Genomic DNA, 21,129 nt, shown 5'->3' on the forward strand with positions numbered 1-21,129 from the left:
CTCCGGAACCCTCAGTTATCTGATCCCAGCTCCGTTCCTCCCTTTCGCTGTTCCTTTGAAAGACCCACATTATATCAGCGCTGGTAAATGGAATGTAATCTATTTCTGAATGGGAAATTAACACAAGATTAGACCCTGTTGCTAGTTGTGCTTGGACAAAATGGGCACGCGTGAAATTTGTATTTGAGTGGTTACAGCGTTGGGTTTATTACACATATATATATGTTTTTTGTATTGGCACTAACCAGCAGTTAATGTTTATCTCCTGCTGGATGAACGGGATGTTGGGTAAACACGGTACAGTATCAGAAGGGAATAGAAAAAGTTCCTACATGGAACTGGAATAGGTCGTTGTCAGTTATCAATAAAACGTCACAATAAGGTGCAGAGCGTTCGGCTTGCCTGCTGGGGGGCAAGAAGACCCCCAACTGTGCTAAATCCCTTGACAACTGTGTGCTGTTTTCAAGGGATTGCTAAATAAATGTTCAGAACTACACATTCCCGATTATTCCACGCAAAACAATTGTGCACATTTAGCTCTATCATCAGAGTTATGGGCCTACAGCTTTTCATGATCAGTAAACGTCAACTGATCATGTAATTTCAGATACGTGAGGGTAGCCTCACGCTGTCTCTCAATATTGGCCACCATTAATTGGATATTTGAGTGATTTAAAAGTGAATTATACCTGACAAGTATGAGTGGTTTAGGTTAATGTATTATCCTTTGTGGGGTCTGCCTGTCAAGCAGCAGAAGGGGGCGCATTTGCAGATGTAACGTTACTGTTGGCTGATAAATGTTTACTTTGCAACCTACCGGTATAAACTTTGTACAGTTGGCTAAACATGATCCCCTCTTCAACATTGTTTTTAAATAGTGTTTAATCATGATTGCTGCTGAAAGATATGATAGGCTGCATTGATTGATGGACCGCGTCAAATTGGCTAGCTAGCTAATAACAGATCATGTCAATAAGGCCAGTTAACAAGCTAACATTTAGGGTGTAAACTAGATGGCTACATCAAAACATTGTTTGATTTGCTTGCCATCTATAGGCGTGATGACAGTAGTACGACTGAGAACTTTACCAGGACAATGTCAAGCTCTTTCCAAAAGCCTAATCTCTGATGAAGCAAGCCAAATGACACATTGTTTACTTTAGCTAGCTAGCTGCATGCCAAATGCCTGGGTCAGGCTACCCTCACCTATCTGAAAATACATGATCAATTGACGTTTACTGATTGCTGTATAACTCTGATGACAGATCTAAATGTGGAATTATCAGAAATGTGTAGTTCTGACTCTGCTCTTCCAGAGGTGATGATATTAAAACCAAGTAGTTTTAACATTTATTTAAGAATCCCTTGAAAACGGCACATGGTTGTCAATGGTTTTAGCGGAGATTGGGGTCTCATTGCCCCACAGCTGGCAAATCGAACGCTATCGTGACATTTTATTAATAACGAGCTATAGAGACAGAGTTCTAACATAGAACTGGAATAGAGACAGTTCCTACAGTACTTTGAACTGGAATAGAGACAGACATCGCCGCAGGAAGATGTTTTGGGTTGGGGGAGTATTTTTCTCTCCTCATTCAGGAGTAATAAAGGTCTAGTTCACAAATTTTGTTGGAATGTTTTATTTATAAGGGGATGATACATCACCCTCAGCACCCTTACTTCCCGCAGCTATGGAGACAGAGTTAGAACTGGAATAGAGATGGAGTTCTAACATGGAACTGGAATAGAGCCACAGATCTAACCTAGAACTTGAATAGAGATAGAGCTATACTTAAGCAATAAGGCCCGAGAAAGTGTGGTATATGGCCAATATTCCACGGATAAGGGCTGTTCTTAACCACAACGCAACGCGGAGTGCCTGGACACAGCCCTTAGCTGTGGTATATTGTCCATATACCACAAACGCTGAGGTGCCTTATTGCTGTTATAAACTGGTTACCAATGTAACTATAACAGTAAAAATATATTTTTTTATCATACGGTCTGATATACCATGACTTTCAGCCAATCAGTATTCAGGGCTCAAACCACCCGGACACAATGCATTGCCATTTGATTATCTGTTCAGGAGTCTTAAGGCTTGGGGGTAAAAGCTGTTGAGAAGCCTTTTGGTCCTAGACTTGGCGCTCCGGTACCACTTGCCGTGCGGTAGCAGAGAGAACAGTCTATGACTGTGGTGGCAGGAGTCTTAGACAATTTTTAGTGCCTTCCTCTGACACCGCCTGGTATAGAGGTCCTGGATGGCAGGCAGCTTAGCCCCAGTGATGTACTGGGCCGTACGCACTACCCTCTGTATTGTCTTGCGGTCGGAGGCTGAGCAGTTTCTGTACCAGGCAGTGATGCAGCCAGTCAGGATGCTCTTGATGTTGCAGCTGTAGAACATTTGGAGGATCTGAGGACTCATGCCAAGTCTTTTTAGTTTCCTGAGGGGGAATAGGCTTTGTCGTGCCCTCTTCACGACTGTCTTGGTGTGTTTAGAACATTCTAGTTTGTTGGTGATGTGGACACCAAGGAACTTGAAGCTCTCAACCTGCTCCACCCCAGCCCCGTCGATAAGATTGGGGGCGTGCTCAGTCCTCCTTTTCCTGTAGTCCACAACCATCTCCTTTGTCTTGATTACGTTGAGGGATAGGTTGTTATTCTGGCACCACCCAGCCAGGTCTCTGATCTCCTCCCTATGGGCTGTCTCGTCGTTGTCAGTGATCAGACCTACCACTGTTGTGTCGTCTGCAAACTTAATGATAGTGTTGGAGTCGTGCCTGGCCATGCAGTCGTGGGGCTCCAGTGTTGAGGATCAGTGTGGTAGATGTGTTGTTACCTACCCTTACCACCTGGGGGCGGCCAGGTAAATAAACAGCCATGAAAAATATAGATGAAAACTCTCTTGGCGAATAGTGTGGTCTTGGATAATAGTGTGGTCTACAGCTTATCATGAGATACTCTACTTCAGGCAAGCCAAATCTAGAGACTTCCTTAGATTTCGCGCACCACCTGTTCTTCACAAATATACACATACCGCCCCCCCTCGTCTGACCGGAATTTGCTGTTCTATCTAGCCGGTGCAGCATATATCCCACCAGCTTAATGTTATCCATGTCGTCATTCAGCCACGATTCGGTGAAACACAAGATATTACAGTTTTTGATGTCCTGTTGGTAGGATATTTGGGATCGTACCTTGTCTATTTTATTGTCCAATAATTGTACGTTGACAAGTCATTTTGATGGTAAAGGCAGATTTCCCACTCGCTGTTGGCGGATCCTTACAAGGCACCCCGCCTTGTGTCCTCTACCTGCGTCTCTTTCTCCTGCCATTGACAGGGATATTGGCCTTGTCGGGTGTCTGAAGTACATCCTGTGCGTCCTGCGAAGGTTCACCTTCCAACAGGACAACGACTCTAAGCACACAGCCAGGGCAACACAGGAGTGGCTTCGGGACACGTCTCTGAATAGCCTTGAGTGGCCCAGCCAGAGCCCGGACATGAACCCGATCTAACATCTCTGGAGAGACCTAAAAATAGCTGTGCAGCAACGCTTCCCATCCGACCTGACAGAGCTTGAGAGGATCTGCAGAGAAGAATGGGAGAAACTCACAAAATACAGATGTGCCAAGCTTATAAAGGGTATGAATACCAATGTATATTTAATATTTCCGTTTTTTTATTTTTAATACATTTGCAAAAATGTTTTAAAAACCTGTTTTTGGTTTGCCATTATGCGGTATTGTGTGTAGATTGATGAGGAAAAAAACGATATAATACATTTTAGAATAACAAAATGTTTAAAAAGTCAAGGGGTTTGAATACATTCCTAATGCACTGTGGATGTCAGCCTCTCTCTTTCCCTCTGATACTGCCCACACTCTAGCAATACATGCTCCGCAGTCTCTGTTTCCTGGCAATAATCACACTTTCCGGTTGGATGCTTTCCTATCACATTTAAAATCTTATAAAACCGGTTGTGTTCCATCCTTAATCTTGTAAAAATGGCCTCCTCTCTTCTGTCCCTTCCTGCCATCCCCCCCTTGCCGACTTTCCTCTGTACTTGAAATAAATGCCTGCCCTTAGTATCTCTATTCCACTGCTCCTGCCGTCTCTGCATCATCACTGTTCATATCAGGCTTTTTTCCTCTGCCTTGCTCATTTAAACTACAACATCAACATCCCCACTACTAAGTGCTTGTTTAGCCAGTACATAAACTGCCTCATTCCCCTCCACCCCCACATGGGCTGAGACCAAAGTAAATCTTATCTGTATACCAATCTGTCTAGTACATCATAAAGCAGGTCTTGTCTGCTACGTTAGGAAAAGGACTGCAGACGCATCAACACTGCACATGAATCAGAGCAAATAACTAGTCTTGACTTCCTCCACCCACTGCAAGTCAAGAGTGTGGCCATCAGTTCCGCCGCATATGCAGCCAAATGATCTGTAATACGTTTCCTCACTTCCACCCCACATTCCTGCACTACAAATGCTGACCAAGTACGTCCTGTCCTTGGATCTTTTGAACCATCTTTGTAAACGGCCACAAAATCCTAATACACAGTATCCAGACGTCTCTTAAACAAACCAGATGGATCAACATCCTCCCTGTCTTTCTGTAGTCTCTCCAGCACTTCTAAATCAACTACTGGAGGCGGGGGTAGCCAAGGTGGATTCACAGGAATAGCTACCGACTATACAGTCCCATCTCCTTCACCTGGGTATTACCCACCCACCCAAAGCACATGTTCCGTCCTGGCAAATTTCTCCAGCATAAAATCCTTTTCGCAGGATGAGACACCCCATGTCCCTGTAAATTCACCCAATAATTCATTGCCTGCTGCTTCTCCTAATCTGCAATGGCATATCCCCCATCTCCACCTGTAGTGCAGCTACTGGGAATGTCGGGAAAACGCCCCACTATATATTCTGAGACCTTGCACCTGTATGACATCTAGCCGTTCCAATGAGGTCCAGGCTGCCGAACTATGCGCTATACTTCCATAGTCTATTGCAGATCGGATTAATGCAACGTACATTATCCTCTATGAGGAACACCTAGCCTCCCACTCCTTCCCAATCAGACAACACATCACATTTAGCACCTTCTTGCACTTTCCCACCACTCTCTCAATGTGTTCTGCCCAGGTCAGTCTAGTGTCAAAGTATACCCCAAGGAACCTGAAGGACCCCACCCTATCCAAGTTTCTCCCATATACAGTGCTGTTGGAAAGTATTCAGACCCTTTTACTTTTTCACATTTTGTTAGGTTACAGACTTATTTTAACATTGATTAAATTGTATTTTTTCCTCCTCAATCTACACACACTACCCCATAATGACAAAGCAAAATTATTTTTTACATTATTTTGCTAATTTATTTAAAATAATAAAACTGATATCACATTTACATAGGTATTCAGACCCTTTACTCAGTACTTTGTTGAGGCACCTTTGGCAGAGATTACAGCCTCGAGTCTTCTTGGGTATGATGCTACAAGCTTGGCACACCTGTATTTGGGGAGTTTCCCCCATTCTTCTCTGCAAATCCTCTCAAGCTCTGTCGGGTTGGATGGGGACCGTTGCTGCACAGCTATTTTCAGGTCTCTCCAGAGATGTTCGGTCGGAATCAAGTCCGGGCTCTGGCTGGGCCACTCAAGGCTATTCAGTGACTAGTCCCGAAGCCCATCCTGCATTGTCTTAGCTGTGTGCTTAGGGTCGTTGTCTTGTTAGAAGGTGAACCTTCGCCCCCAGTCTGAGGTCCTGAGCACTCTAGAGCAGGTTTTCATTGCCTCGATCCTGACTAGTCTCCTAGTCCATGCTGCTGAAAAACATCCCCACAGCATGATGCTGCCACCAGAATGTGACGGTTGGCATTAAGGCCAAAGAGTTTAATCTTGGTTTCACCAGACCAGAGAATCTTATTTCTCATGGTCTGAGAGTCTTTAGGTGCCTTTTGGCAAACTCATAGCGGGCTGTCATTTGCGTTTTACTGAGGAGTGGCTTCCGTCTGGCCACTCTACCATAAAGGTCTGATTGGTGGAGTGCTATAGAGATGGTTGTCCTTCTGGAAGGTTGTCCCATCTCCGCAGAGGAACTCTAGAACTCTGTTAGTGTGACCATAGGTTTCTTGGTCACCTCCCTGACCAAGGCCCTTCTCCCCCGATTGCTCAATTTGGCCGGGCGGCCAGCTCTAGGAAGAGTCTTGCTGGTTCCAAACTTCTTCCAGTGAAGAATGATGGAGGACACTGTGTTCTTGGGGACCTACAATGCTGCAGAATTTTTTTGGTACCCTTCCCCAGATCTGTGCCTCGACACAATCCTGTCTCGGAGCTCTACGGACAATTCCTTCGACCTCGTTGCTTGGTGTTTGCTCTGACGTGCACTGTCAACTGTGGGACCTTATATAAACAGGTGTGTGCCTTTCCAAATCATGTCCAATCAATTGAATTTACCACAGGTAGACTCCAATCAAGTTGTAGAAACGTCTCAAGGATGCTCAATTGAAGCAGGATGCACCTGAGCTCAATTTTAAGTCTCATAGCAAACAGTCTGAATACCTATGTAAATAAGGTATTTCAGTTTTGGTTTTTAATACATTTTCTAAAATGTTTAAACTTTTTTTAACTTTGTCATTATGGGGTATTGTGTGTAGATTGCTGAGGAAATTGTTTCATTTGATCATTTTTAGAATAAGGCTGTAACGTAAGAAAATGTGGAAATGTCAAGGGGTCTGAATTATTTCCGAAGGCACTGTAACCTGAAGCGTACCTCATCTCCCAACTTCCTCCTGGTAAAGAACACTGTCTGTGTTTTCTCTACAGAGAACCTGAATCCCCACATTAATGCCCATCTCATCAATTGCTTCCTGTACTTTCCTGACAATGTATGGCACATTTCTTCCCCTCTTCCATAAGACCCCATCATCTGCAAATAATGACTTCCCAATATCCGGCTGTACCTGAGAGTAAACATCATTGATCATGATTGAGAACAACAGAGGACTAATCACGCTCCCCTGCGGTGTACCGTTATCCACCATGTATCTGCCTGATAGAGACTTCCCCACCCTCACCTGGATAGACCTTCCAAACAGAAATTATTTTTCCAGTTGTATATTCTTCCTCCTCCCCCCATAATATCAAGCTTGATTAACAACCCCTCCTTCCACATCATATCATATGCCTTATCCACCTCAAAAAAGAAAGCTACAACTGTCTCCTTGTTCACCTGAGCCTTCCTGACCTCTGCTTCTAAGCAGAGCCCTGGGTCCATAATTCCACTCCCTTTCCTGAACCCACTCTGATGTGGCGATACTCGCCCCCTGCTTTCCAGGAAGTAAGTTAGCCTCTCCGCAATTCTACGTTCTATAATCTTACATACATGTGATGTTAAAGCTATTGGCCGAGAGCTTGTTGGCGTCGTTGGGTCCTTCCCTGGCTTCCTGATTGCTACCACTACTGCCTCCTTCCAGCTTCATGGTAATTTCTCCTCCTCCCACACTCTGTTGTTCAATACCTTATCCAGTGCCCCATCACTAAGATGGGCCAACATAACGTAGCACACCTCATCTTTTCCAGGTGGAGTTAACCCAGCCTTACCTATTGCCCTTTTCATCTTTGCCATGGTAAATGGTGCATTCAACACATAATTTACATCCCTTCTATCCAGCACTCTAGGGTGCTCCTCTCTCATTCTCTCTCTCCCCTTCTGCCCCTCCGCTGACAAATGTACCAAGCTATGCACTTAGACAAACACTTTGGCCATCATCTCTGCCTTCTCCTCATCTGTTACTGCCACATCCTACCCACTCGTCAACACTGGATAATCCCACTCCCTTTTGACCCCACTCATCCTCTTAATCATCCCCCACACTTCTCCCACAGGTGTCGCCCTTCCAATGGTGTCACAGAACCAACGCCAACATGACTTATTTGCCTGATGGATAGTTCTCCTCACCAGGGCCTGCGCCTGCTAATACTGAATCAGATGTTGGAAGTTTTCAGTACTCTAAATGCCCTGTTCCTTTTCAGTACTCTAAATGCCCTGTTCCTTTTCAGTACTCGAAATGCCCTGTTCCTTTTCAGTACTCAAAATGCCCTGTTCCTTTTCAGTACTCTAAATGCCATGTTCCTTTTCAGTACTCTAAATGCCCTGTTCCTTTTCAGTACTCGAAATGCCCTGTTCCTTTTCAGTACTCAAAATGCCCTGTTCCTTTTCAGTACTCTAAATGCCATGTTCCTTTTCAGTACTCTAAATGCCATGTTCCTTTTCAGTACTCTAAATGCCCTGTTCATTTTCAGTACTCTAAATGCCATGTTCCTTTTCAGTACTCTAAATGCCATGTTCCTTTTCAGTACTCTAAATGCCATGTTCCTTTTCAGTACTTGAAATGCCCTGTTCCTTTTCAGTACTCGAAATGCCCTGTTCCTTTTCAGTACACGAAATGCCCTGTTCCTTTTCAGTACTCTAAATGCCCTGTTCCTTTTCAGTACTCTAAATGCCATGTTCCTTTTCAGTACTCTAAATGCCCTGTTCCTTTTCAGTACTTTAAATGCCATGTTCCTTTTCAGTACTCTAAATGCCCTGTTCCTTTTCAGTTCTCTAAATGCCATGTTCCTTTTCAGTACTCTAAATGCCATTTTCCTACTCCTCACCATTGTCCCACACTCCTCTTTCCACCATGGGACTGCTTTCCTCCTCCTATGTGAACTCTTAGGTATAGCCTCAGTAGCTGCCCCCACTAAAGCTGTTCTCACCCAGTTATTCATACTATCCACATCCCTTCTCATATCCACCCGAGCCATCACCTGCTCACTCAGCTCCTGAAACTGATCCCATTTTGCCCTTCCAAACACCCACCTACCTACTCAATCCACTGATGCCTCCTCAACCCTCTGACCTATTGTGCAGATTTTGGGGTAATGATCACTCCCTACCGTCAACTCCTCCCATACCTCCCACTCACAGATTTCTGCCATCGCACTAGATACTAGATTGAGGTCCAAGGCAGACTCTTTCCTTGTGGCTACATCAACCCTGGTCCCTCGGCCATCATTCAGGCACACCAGATAATTTCTATCAGATTTTCCATCACTTGGCCATTTCCATCCATCCGTTATTAAAATCACCACACCACAATACCTTACTTCTATCCTGGCCCTCCACCCTCTCCAGCACTTCCAGGTCCAATATCTGACAAGGATTATAGTAGTTCACTACCTCTAGCAGCCCTCCTCTCAACAACACCTCCACCACCACATATTCCTATTCAAAACCTTTGCCTAGTATCCTGTAAGGAAGTCCTTGCTTAATGAAGGTGCCCCCCCCCCCCCCCCCCCCCCCCTACAACTCCACAGTCGGTTTGAGCCATGTTTCCTGCACAAATCGCAACAGGCTTACATGGCATATGCACAATGGACTGCTTGAACTCCTGCCCATTAGCCAACAGGCTTTGATCATTCCATTGTAGTACTACCACCATAACTACAATCCAGTAATACATGACTTCAGCCTCGGCTGATAGAGATAAACTCAAACCTTTTCCCATGTCAATAGTGTCATACTCAGATGTCTCCCAGCCGCTTTCACGATTAGCTGAATCCTTTCTGTTTTAGACTCAACTTTAGCAGTGCTATTGATAGCTCCTGCTATGAACGTCACCAGCTTTCTCTTATCTATGTATACCATATCGCCGCCCACCTGCCCCCTAATCCCCAGTCTAGATGCTCCTACCCATCTCTCCCTGGAACCTGTATCTCCCTGGACCTGGACCACCCTCACTTGACACCCTTCTCTCCACACTCACTTGTTGCACCTCCACTGCCTGCTTCATTGCCTCACACCCATAGTGTGGCACCACATGCCACACTATGAGCACTCCCAGAGCTGCAACACTTTGGTTGTACACCATCCCCACATCTCCCATACTCATGCTCCCCTCCACACCTGGCGTACCTCTTTTTCTCTTTACAGGCTTTTTCCACATGCCCAAACCTCTGGCAGTTATAACATCTTAAAGGCTTCGGTACATAACCCCTCAACAAATTAACTCATATATCCTATGGTTACTTTATTTGGCAGTACCCTGTCCTTGAAGGGTAACAGAATAGGTGGGCTATCTACCCTAACTCCACCCGTTGTTGCTTGCAATCTTTGAACATTCACTAGAACGCCTCCTCTCAATTTGTCGCTTACCTCTTTAATGCTAACACTCACAGGCACTCCTGTTGTCACCCCTTTCATGCACTGCTTCCCTGCTTGATCATTCCAGCTGCTCGACACCACCTTACACTTCCCTATTTGCTTCACTTTGAGAGCTTTTCCCCTCTGCTCCATGTCCTTACAGAACACCAACAAGCTCCGATCTCTTAATACTTTAGCGTTGACAACTTCCCCAATCAACTCTTTTATCACAGCTGTCAACCTTATCGGACTCATCGCCCCAACTCCCCCTTCCTCCCTAAACTTCAGAATCACTTTATGCTCACTTCTATGCTCCCCTCGAGACTTATCTTGCCCTTCGTCTGCACTCTCTACCTCCGAACTGCCGCTGGCATTGGAAACTATGTTGCTTTCCTCAAACTTCCTTTTCTTCTTAATTTCCGCCTCCGTAGACCTCACTCCCCTTCAAACCCCTACTCCCCTTCAAACCCCTACTCCCTTTCTCTCCCGCTTTCGTTTTCTTTTTCCTACTCCCCCTTTATTTGTACCGCTATGCTCCATACTTGCATCACTTTCTTCTCCATCACTATCTCCTACCGTCTCTGACCCAATCACAGCACAGCCGTGCCGATCCGCCGCCACACAGAGTACGGTTTGTTTATCGACGATTGATAACCGGAGCTCCGATCAACCCACGTTACGTCTTTCTTTCTCGTGTCCCTGTTCTCCCCAAAATAACTTTTTCGTTTTTATCAGCTCGCTAGTTAAGCGGAGGATTGAGACGGCCTCGATACACGAGTCCTTTTCCCTTTAGACGTGCCTTTTTTTTAAATGTCACGTTTTTGCTGTGAGCCAATGGTGTAACCTACTGTAGGTAAGCACAGGTTGTTTTCCCCATAGGCAGGCAGGCCTGAGACGTTCTATCTAATACCGACTGGGACTATTGGAGGTTTGTCAATCTGGGTTTGTGTTTAGCTCTTTCTAGGACATGGTGAAAGAACGTACTTCAACTGATACGTTTTTGTATTTTTAAGAAAAAATGCGTCAAAATATATTTTAGCCATTTGAGAAACAGTGAGCAAAAATAAATGTCAGGTACAGTGAGTAATATTTTAGGCATTGTACTTCCTTCCGGCCAGTTCTACCAAAGACGAGTGTTTGGCAAACAGACATGCAGGGAAGAGAGTGAGTCACCCTCAACTGTAACACACACACACACACACACAGCCTTGAAGCTGTTTTTCCCTTTGAGGCATAAACCAGAGAATAATACAACAACTCTCAACAAACAGTGGTTTGCTAGCTACCGTCTTTCTTGTGAGAGAAGAATACATGTCGATTCAGCCAACGGCATTGTACTGTTTAACAGGATCTTCACATTCAGATGCGCCTCGTTGCCTCTTTTCCCCCCTCTTCGAGTTCATTTAACATGTCCCTCCCCCTTTAACCAACGTAATGGAGAAATTCTTTGATGTTTCACCAGAATTAGACTTTTCCTTTTTAGCTCAAGGAGTTCCATTATCTGTCTACAGTGTTAAGTAGGACAAGGGAAATGTGCAGAGTAGGACAATGGCTCTGGTTAGTGAGGTGTGGAAAAGCCACTCCTGAAAAGACATGGCCTATTCCTTTATCCTTCTACCAGGGCATGTACTCTATCACCCATTGTTTGGCTGTTTCATGTGAGTGAAGTAAATCATGCATGCTAGACTAAAATCCTAGCTCGGATTTCCAGGCTTTTCCTCGACCATGGGATGATGGTGTCTGGCTATGCAAGACCAGCTACAATGTCTACTATGTCGTTAACGTTCCATAACATGTCTGTCACTCAGGCCAACGGGACACATCATCCGTCTTTGTCCACATTGTTCACTAGGCCAGTATATTTTCTCTGGTGTGACGTTCCAACCTATCCCTCCCACCAATCCCCAGTGTTGCTGACATGGATCCATCTGTGTGCACTGTGTGCATGGTGTGTGTGTGTGCATGTGTGTGCATGTCTGGCTGACACACACAGTGTTCAGTCATCCGATGCCGATCGGCTTCTCATCCTGGGTATGTGTTTGTGGCTAAACTGAGCTCACAGTGTTTGGCTCTATGTCACTGACCTGGGCCCAGCTGATCTGGGATGACATGGGGATAGTGGCAGGGGCTGGCAGGGGCTTCCTGCTGACAGATGAAGTTGAGTCAAACTCATGCGGATTGGAAAGGCCAGACAGCCTCATAAGAAAACAGAGGGACTGGAAGAACGTATAGTATTATATGCAGTTATCAGCAAAAATAGATAAGCAAATAAGAAGCAAATAAATACAGTACCAGTTAAAAGTTTGGACACACCTACTCATTCAAGGGTTTTTATTTATTTCTGCTATTTTCTACATTGTATAATAATAATAGTGAAGACATCAAAACTATGAAATAACACATGGAATCATGTAGTAACCAAAAAAAGCCCTTACACAGCCTGGAGGTCTGTTGGGTCATTGTCCTGTTGAAAAACAAATGATAGTCCCACTAAGCGCAAAGCAGATGGGATGGCGTATCGCTGCAGAATGCTGTGGTAGCCATGCTGGTTAAGTGTGCCTTGAATTCTACATAAATCACTGACAGTGTTACCAGAAAAGCACCCCCACAGCATCAGGTCTTACCTTGTCACATCACAACTGTTCGGCTCAAACGCATTAAGAAGGAAATAAATTCCACAAATTTAACAAGGCACATTTAACAAGGCACACCTGTTAATTGAAATGCATTCCATGTGACTACCTTGTGAAGCTGGTTGAGAGAATATCACGAGTGTGCAAAGTTGTCACTTTTTTGGTTACTACATGATTCCATATGTGTTATTTCATAGTTTTGATGTCTTCACTATTATTTTACAATGTAGAAAATAGTCCAATTAAAGAAAACACCTGGAATGAGTAGGTGTGTCCAAACTTTTGACTGGAACTGTACATTAATATTCAACGTTTATTAATTAAACAAAAAGCCTAGATTTCTGTTGTGTATATGGGTAAATAAAAAGCTTTGTAGCTTGTAATGAAAACATATATTTACCCATTGTTTAATCATGTTGTTTTTTAATTGCCATGCTGGGGAAGAAATTGCATTCAGTGGGGGAAAATAAATACATTGAACTGATGCATGCAAAATACAATTTTATACAAAAAAAGCTCTCAACATTAGTCTTACCTTTCTGTAAAGATGAGGTGGGAAAAATACATGTAATTATTAGGTAGGATCGAGGTTGGATACATAAACATACTGCAACATTTCATGATAACCAGTGGTGGAAAAAGTACTCAATTGTTATACTTGAGTAAAAGTAAAGATACCTTAATAGAAAATAACTCAAGTAACCCAGTAAAATACTAATTGTGTAAAACTATTTGGTTTTAAATATACTTCAGTATAAAAAGTTTATGTAATTAATAAAATATTCTTAAGTATCAAAAGTAAAAGTGTAAATCATTGCAAATTCCCTATATTAAGCAAACCAGAGACAGTAGGGATGACCAGGGATGTTCTCTTGATAAGTGTGTAAATTTGGCCATTTTCCTGTCCTGCTATGCATTCAAAATGTAACTAGTGATTTTGGGTGTCAGGGAACATTTATGAAGTAAAAAGTACATTATTTTCTTTAGGAATGTAGTGAAGTTAAAGTAAAAGTTGTCAGCAATATAAATACAAAAGCACATATACTGAAAGGGACTAAAGTATTTTGACTAAAGTACTTTACACCACCGATGATGACTATGTATGTTGTTGTTGTCTATGAGGAGGGGCATCAGGATTTGAGGCTACGGGCAGAACTGTTTTCATAAAGCTACAGAAGGTTATTTACAAAATAAGTTGCCAACAAATAATAGACGTGGAAAGCTCTGAGCTAGCTTTTCATAAGGGATTACTTTCCAGAAAGGTGAACTGAAGGCAACAGCTCCGGAAAGCAGAAAACGTTTACATTTTGAATGTGTGTAATTGTGTTTCTTTGGCGCATTTTCTCTCAGAGCTTATTGTTTTATTGCTTTTTGTCGTTCATTTGTTTATATCTGGGGTGGTTATATTATTTGCCTTCCTGAAAACATGGGTTTGCATGGAATTAGGTTGTTTGTTATTTCGAAGAAAACAGAATATGTTCATAGAGGATTAGATTTGTGGTTCCACCTCGTATATTTAACTGGATCAGGGCAGAGAGAGGAATATGTCAAACCGAGACAGCCAGGGTTTTATTTACAGAAGTAGAAAATACATTACATTTCCTCTGAGCTTGCTTTCTCTCTCTACTGTATATGAACAGTATCCTGTTGAGTGGCAAGCGGCCATCTTCTGTTATTACTATGGCTGAAGTGCGAGGAGATGTTAACTACTCAAATACTTATTGTAAATACTTGCTGTGTCTGTATTGGGATATGAACGTGACCGCCCTCCTGAAGTGTCTTACCAGTCATGCCACACGTATAGTTAGCTATTCGCTGGCGCAAGTAGGGACACTTCAGGTTGAGGAGTAAATTTCACACATCCCCACGTGCACACTGTTCTTTAACGGTGTGAGATATTAGAGTGGCACTGGTACAGACAGACACAAGGCGATGACTGATGACTTCACTCCAGCTTGCTGATGCAGCCATTAGTGAGAAGCACAGCCCAGATACTTAGCGCCAGCCCTTCCATGGAATCCAGACCTGGCCAATAAATACACACTTCCAGGTGGTGTGTGGAATGGGGATAAGACGATTCATCCAAATTTAACTCAATGGACAAATCTGTAGCACTTAGGTCTATTTTACTGCTTCAGCATCAAACTGGCCGGGCCTACAATTTGGCGGGTAGATTTTGGCAGGTACGATGTCTATTTCACCAGCCACGTTGGCGGGTGTTCGGGGCTCCAAATTGTGAGCCTTTCACTTGCATTTGTGAATAAAAATAGTCAAGTATGATCATATATATAGCTAAATTAATGCTACAGTGGCTTGTGGACCAAAAAGTACATTTAAGGCCCTGGAAACTGGTAACTAATTAATCAGAAAAAATGCATTACTGCTGTGAATTGCTCCTCAGTTAGTGTGTGTGTGTGTGTGTGTGTGTGTGTGTGTGTGTGTGTGTGTGTGTGTGTGTGTGTGTGTGTGTGTGTGTGTGTGTGTGTGTGTGTGTGTGTGTGTGTGTGTGTGTGTGTGTGTGTGTGTGTGTGTGTGTGTGTGTGTGTGCGCGCGCATGCGTCAGACCTGGGTTCAAATACTGTACATGTGTATTTAACTATCTGGTGTTTAAAATACACAGCCCAAAAATAAATAAAAAATAGTCTAACAAATTGTATTTCAGAGTATTTTCAAATAGTTAATTCAAATACTATTTGAACATTTCTGGGTTAAATGCATGGATGTGTATTTGACTCAGTGTATTTGAGTATTTTCAAATAATTTCCAAGTGTATTTCCAAAAACATAAAAAAATGTAACTACTTGTCTTTTCAAATAAAATATATCTGAATACTTACTTTGAATGTATGTGAAAGTAATTGAGATATTTTAAATAGTATTTGAACCCAGGTCTGGCGTGTATATGTGTGTTTGTGCATGCATACCTGCCTGCATGTGTTTGTGGGGAGTCCGACTAAGACCTGGCCGAAGCAGTAGGATATTTTAAATCTGTAATATTCATGTCATCCAGGAGAACGTCTATTGAGGAACAGACAATTGTGTCCGATTTAAATATATATATATATTTATATATATATATATCCCACAGCATGCCATAAAGCCAGCCCTGTTCCAGAGGGCCCCGGGGGTGGTAGTAAAAAGGAAGTCACATTTCTATTTAATGAACCACTTGAAAAGTTGACTCTAACCTTTAGGGAATGGGCTCATAAATGATTTGTTAATCGAGAGAAGTGTTTGAGTCTGCCTTTGCCTGTGATCCTTTGTCTGTGGTCCTTGCAGTCTTCTGTAGTTCTATTGGTCCCATTGTAGTGGTGAACAGATCAAGAGCATCCCTGTCTGCGATAGTGGATTATTCTGTAGTAGGATCTCTGCTGTGGGGGAGAGAGAGGATTAGAAGAGCAGTCAGTGGATCAGGGAAGGTGCTGCAGGGTGGAAGTTGATGTCACTACTGGTTCTACCGTCTCTCTCAATGCAAAGTGAGAGGTGGGGGGGAAACGTTTTTACTCTCTCATCTCTCCATTTGGGCAGTGTAGTAGTAAAACCAGCTGGATTTTCGATGGGCATCGTGCACATTATGGGTATCGGGACTGTGACATCTTCATAGCCAGGGTCTCAGAGTAGGAATGCTGATCTGGGATCAGAATAGCCTTTTACATCAAAATGACTGTATTAGACTGTATTAGAAATTATACTGTATGGACACTGATGGGTTGGGGACCTGAACCTAGATCAGCACTCCTACTCTGAGTACATTTTGAATACAGGCCCAGATCTTAGTGCTGAGAACTGACTCTCCCTCCTCTCTTCTTCTAGGGACCCACAGTCCTGGGGTCTGGGCCTCCTCATACCCGGAGTGTGCGGAGAGGAACCAATCACCAGTGGACATATCAGACAAGGATGCCAAGGTGTCTCAGGAGTGCCAGGAGCTGACCCTCAACGGGTTCAATGCCGAGTCATCCAACAAGACCTCCATGAAGAACACAGGAAAGACAGGTCAGCGGGCCTTCATTCATTCAGACAGAGCAGTTTTTTTACCTACCGTAGCAGGGTGAGACAAAGATATGGGTGTTTTCCTCAATGCTCCGGTAAGAAGACAGGTCAGCATTCCTTCAGTCATCGAAAACTATTGGAGTAGAACGGGCTTGGGTTTTTAATTCTTCAGCATGGTGGGCTGAGGCGCTATCCTCAAATGCTCCTTCACACTATGTGTAAGGATCAAGACGTGGGGGGGGTATGGAAGAAAAAGATCAGTCAGAGAGGAGACATAAATACACCGTTCGATCACAAGCATTTCGCTACAATCGCAATAACATCTGCTAAACACGTGTATGTGACCAATACAATTTGATATGATGGGTCAGCGTTCGGTTATGGCTTTACAAAGTGTTAAACCCTTACACACATGGAAATTGGCCTATGTTGATAGGGCCAAATTGAAATGTTTCTAACAGAAGAACTATAAAAAGCATATTCATGACCATGGTAGCAATTGAAGGACAACACTTTGGAGATTAGGGAGTAATTATCAGATCAAAGGTGAGGACACAACAGTTCACCTGACATAAGGCTGTATCCAAACATTACATTGTTGATTTTATGTGAATTTTACACTTACTGTACTTTTCTCAGCATTTGTCAATAACAAAATCTAAAAATACTCTGGATACATTCAGTAACATCAGAATATTCATACAGAAGTTAGTAGGTGCAGGATAAGAAACAAATAATTGCAAGAGTTTGAGTAAGATGTCTAACTGGTGTCTCGAAGTGGGGGGGGGACACCTCTCCAAACTGTGTACAGTTCCTAAGTAATTTCAATGTGGATCAGGTGGGCATTATCTGAAAGCTTATTGTATTTCCAACATGGCTAGCTAAGTAATAAAATACGATCTTACAGTGTTAGGCTTTCAAAAGGCCACTTCAGACAAACATATTGTAACTTCGGTGCACATAGAATGCAGTCATGCAAGTGTGTGTTCCGCAGCAAATGTTCTCGATTGTAAGCATTGATGCTGTAAATGACATTTGTTTTTAAGTATGGAAATGTGAAGTGCGTGACTCACGGTTGCGCGGTTTGCCTGTATGACATCAAAATGGTATTTATTATTGTCCTCAATGTCTCTGCTTTCAGAGCACATTGACTCCTTTCAACCCGTATACAGGCTGACAGGGCTGTGAGTGGAAAGCGCTACACTTCACCTTGCATGATCCTGCCAACATTGTAATTAACCACAAAGGGACTAGATCTTCAAAGTTGATCCTAATCGATTTCCCTGCATGGTGCCTTGACCTACTTTGGCTTTGAGTTGCAGCTGATTGGCCAGCATCCAGAAGTCTTCAGCTAAACATTTCTTTCCCAGGCAAATGTCAAGCAAGCCTTAAGCAAATTCAGGAGGAAATGCTGGCACTGGAGACATTTGCATTGATCAAGGATTTACTTCCCGTCTTTCACAGCCTGTGATTCAAGGTCTTTTTGGCTTAGCATCTTATTCCTGCCCTGCTCAGCTCGACTGCTGAAGTGCCAAAACACAGAGAGGGCAGCATGGCTAATCAAAGTCCCAAAAGCCAGCCTCTCCTCTCCTCTGTGTGTTTTTGCATGTGTATGCATGTGTGTATGACTGTTGTCCATGACACTAGCCAGAGAAGCGGGATCAGTTTTCCGCTGTGCGCCTGTATGTTTACAGTGTGCTTGGTGGAGCTTGTGTGCTGAACCTCTTTAGCTTAACAGACCCGAGCCTGCGTTTGTACACCCAGATCCCCTCTCAGTTCTCCACGGAAGCTCTGCCCGCTACACACAGCAAGTCCCCATCTACACATTGTATTACTGTCTATCGCTTGACACTTTGCGTGTGTCATCACCCTTTCTCTCTACGTTCTCACACTTTTTCTTGAGTCCCATTGGGCGGCGCACAATTGGCCCAGCGTCGTCCGGGGTAGGACGTCATTGTAAATAAGAATTTGTTCTTAACTGACTTGCCTAGTTAAATAAAGGTTGAATGCAATCTGTCTCACTCTCTCTGTACCCCTCATTCATACTGTCCGTCTACCTCTCTCTCTTCTCTCGCTCTCCCTCCCTCCCCCCGTGACACTGCTGGTTCCCCCTGCTCTGTGGTGTTTATAATCAATGTGGGTTTGTTTGTCCTCATGCTCATCCCCTCACCCCTCTCTCCTCTCCTCCTCTGTTGGATTTGTGATTAAAAGAAGCCTGGCTGTAGCTGCATTTCATCTGGAGGGCCTGGCTAGGTTAAATCCTCCCTTAAATCCTAACAGACAGGGGGATCAGGGGCCTAATCTGGCTAATGATGTCAGCTGGAGAGATGTTCAAGGGTTATGGATTCATCTAAATATGCACAGAGCACACTCACTTAGCTACCACACCACAGACAGACAGGGGAAATGTCAGAGTTCTTCACACAATGGAGTTTCAGTACCTCTATTCATACAGCTTCTCTGCGTAGGAGTGTTGTTTTAGGATCACGACTCCCGTGTACACAATATTTTTCATTATGATCTAAAAGGCATAACTGATCCTAGATCAGCACTTCACTATTTGTGAATACAGGCCCAGATGTTGCGTTACTCAGGCAAACTCAGCAGGACCTCAGATGTGAATAGGAGGAGGGTAGACATCCGGGAAAACACCAAAAAATGAAGCTTCAGTGTTTACACCACACACAGCCAAAGCCTTTACTTATGATTACGTTTCCCAACTCCAACTCCTGAAGGGGGAATTCTTCAACAAGACCAGCTTTAACTAACTTTCAAAGCAAACTGCAAAGACATGTTTTGTCTCTGAAATGTGCAAGTCTTCTTGCATGAAGTCGTGAACCATTGGTGCTGGGGTAATTCAACTGTGGTTGATAATGTATTTAAATGTAGAATGCCCAGAGAAGGCTGTAGCCAGCAAGCTAGCCCGAGCCCTTTGATGGAACACAGATATCTCCTTGACTTGACAAAGCGTGTGTTTATTGGAGGTTGCAGGGGTTAATTGATGGCTTAAGTCTCTGGGCAAAGCTCAATTTGTCACTGTAAGTGTTCAAAGCGTTCACATTCAGCTGAGGGTTTCTAGTTGAAGAATTCGACTACAGTAACAAAGCCTTATGAAGCAATGGAGCCTATTTAACTGGGAATTAGCATGTCATCAGAGACCTTTAAGGCCAATGATGACAGCGCAGAAGGCTCTTATGTGTCCAACTCCCTGAGTCCCCTAGCTTCAAATAGGCTTCAGCCGAAAAATACTTTCATTTAGGAGGAAATTGAACAGGATGTACTGGTATGCACACAAGTCAAGTCGAATATAAAGTGCATTTTACATTGGTCTCGGTCATAACAGATCTGGACAATAATCAGAATGGACAGAGGCACGTTCAAAGAGAAAAGGCAAATCACAGATTGACATAAGACATTTTCCTCAACTTATCCCTCTTACTGACTGTATCTCTTCTCTGCTTTCCTTCCTCTCCTAGCCCTCTACGTGTATCTGCCTTTTAACCTCTCCTCCCCATGCCCTCTATCTAAGGGAGTGGATCTCTATCTATCTATCTCTCTAGCTGATGACGGCTATTGACAGCCAAGTTCTTTGAATTTTTGATTGAGGAAAAACAAGACATCAGCTTTTAATTGTGAGCGAGAGTCGCACCTATTTCTCTACCAATACCCCCAATACTCACTTGTATTTACTCTTTCACCCCTCTCTCAGTGGCTGTTCTGCTGAAGGATGACTATTTTGTACGGGGGGCAGGACTACCTGGACGCTTCAAGGCGGAGAAGATAGAGTTCCACTGGGGTCAGAGTAACGGATCAGCAGGGTCGGAACACAGCATCAACAGCAGGAGGTTCCCCGTGGAGGTAAGATCAGATGGGGACAGGGGTTGTAGGGGTTAGATCATGGACACAGGACTGGGGGTGTAGGGGTTAGATCATGGACACAGGACTGGGGGTGTAGAGGTTAGATCGTGGACACAGAGGACTAGGGGTGTAGGGGTTAGATCATGGACACAGTACTGGGGTTGTAGGGGTTAGATCATGGACACAGGACTGGGGGTGTAGGGGTTAGATCGTGGACACAGAGGACTAGGGGTGTAGGGGTTAGATCATAGACACAGTACTGGGGTTGTAGGGGTTAGATCATGGACACAGGACTGGGGGTGTAGGGGTTAGATCATGGACACAGGGGAAAGGGGGTGTAGGGGTTAGATCATGGTAGTAGAGGACAGGGGGTGTAGGGGTTAGATCATGGACACAGAGGACAGGGGGTGTAGGGGTTAGATCATGGACGCAGAGGACAGGGGGTGTAGGGGTTAGATC

At 43.9% G+C, this 21,129-nt stretch overlaps 1 protein-coding gene across 2 annotated transcripts in view; it reads left to right on the forward strand.

The window, feature by feature from the left end:
- ca16b (carbonic anhydrase XVI b) overlaps positions 1-21,129 on the forward strand; it is a 291,063-nt gene that overhangs the window by 167,202 nt on the left and 102,732 nt on the right. For both annotated transcript variants that reach the window (XM_071381241.1, XM_071381233.1), the window contains exons 3-4: positions 16,636-16,815; positions 20,522-20,670. In XM_071381241.1, coding sequence (XP_071237342.1) covers positions 16,636-16,815; positions 20,522-20,670 — 329 coding nt within the window. The remainder of the gene's footprint in view (positions 1-16,635; positions 16,816-20,521; positions 20,671-21,129) is intronic.

Source organism: Salvelinus alpinus, chromosome 2, assembly GCF_045679555.1.
Source record: "Salvelinus alpinus chromosome 2, SLU_Salpinus.1, whole genome shotgun sequence".
Lineage (NCBI taxonomy): Eukaryota > Metazoa > Chordata > Actinopteri > Salmoniformes > Salmonidae > Salvelinus > Salvelinus alpinus.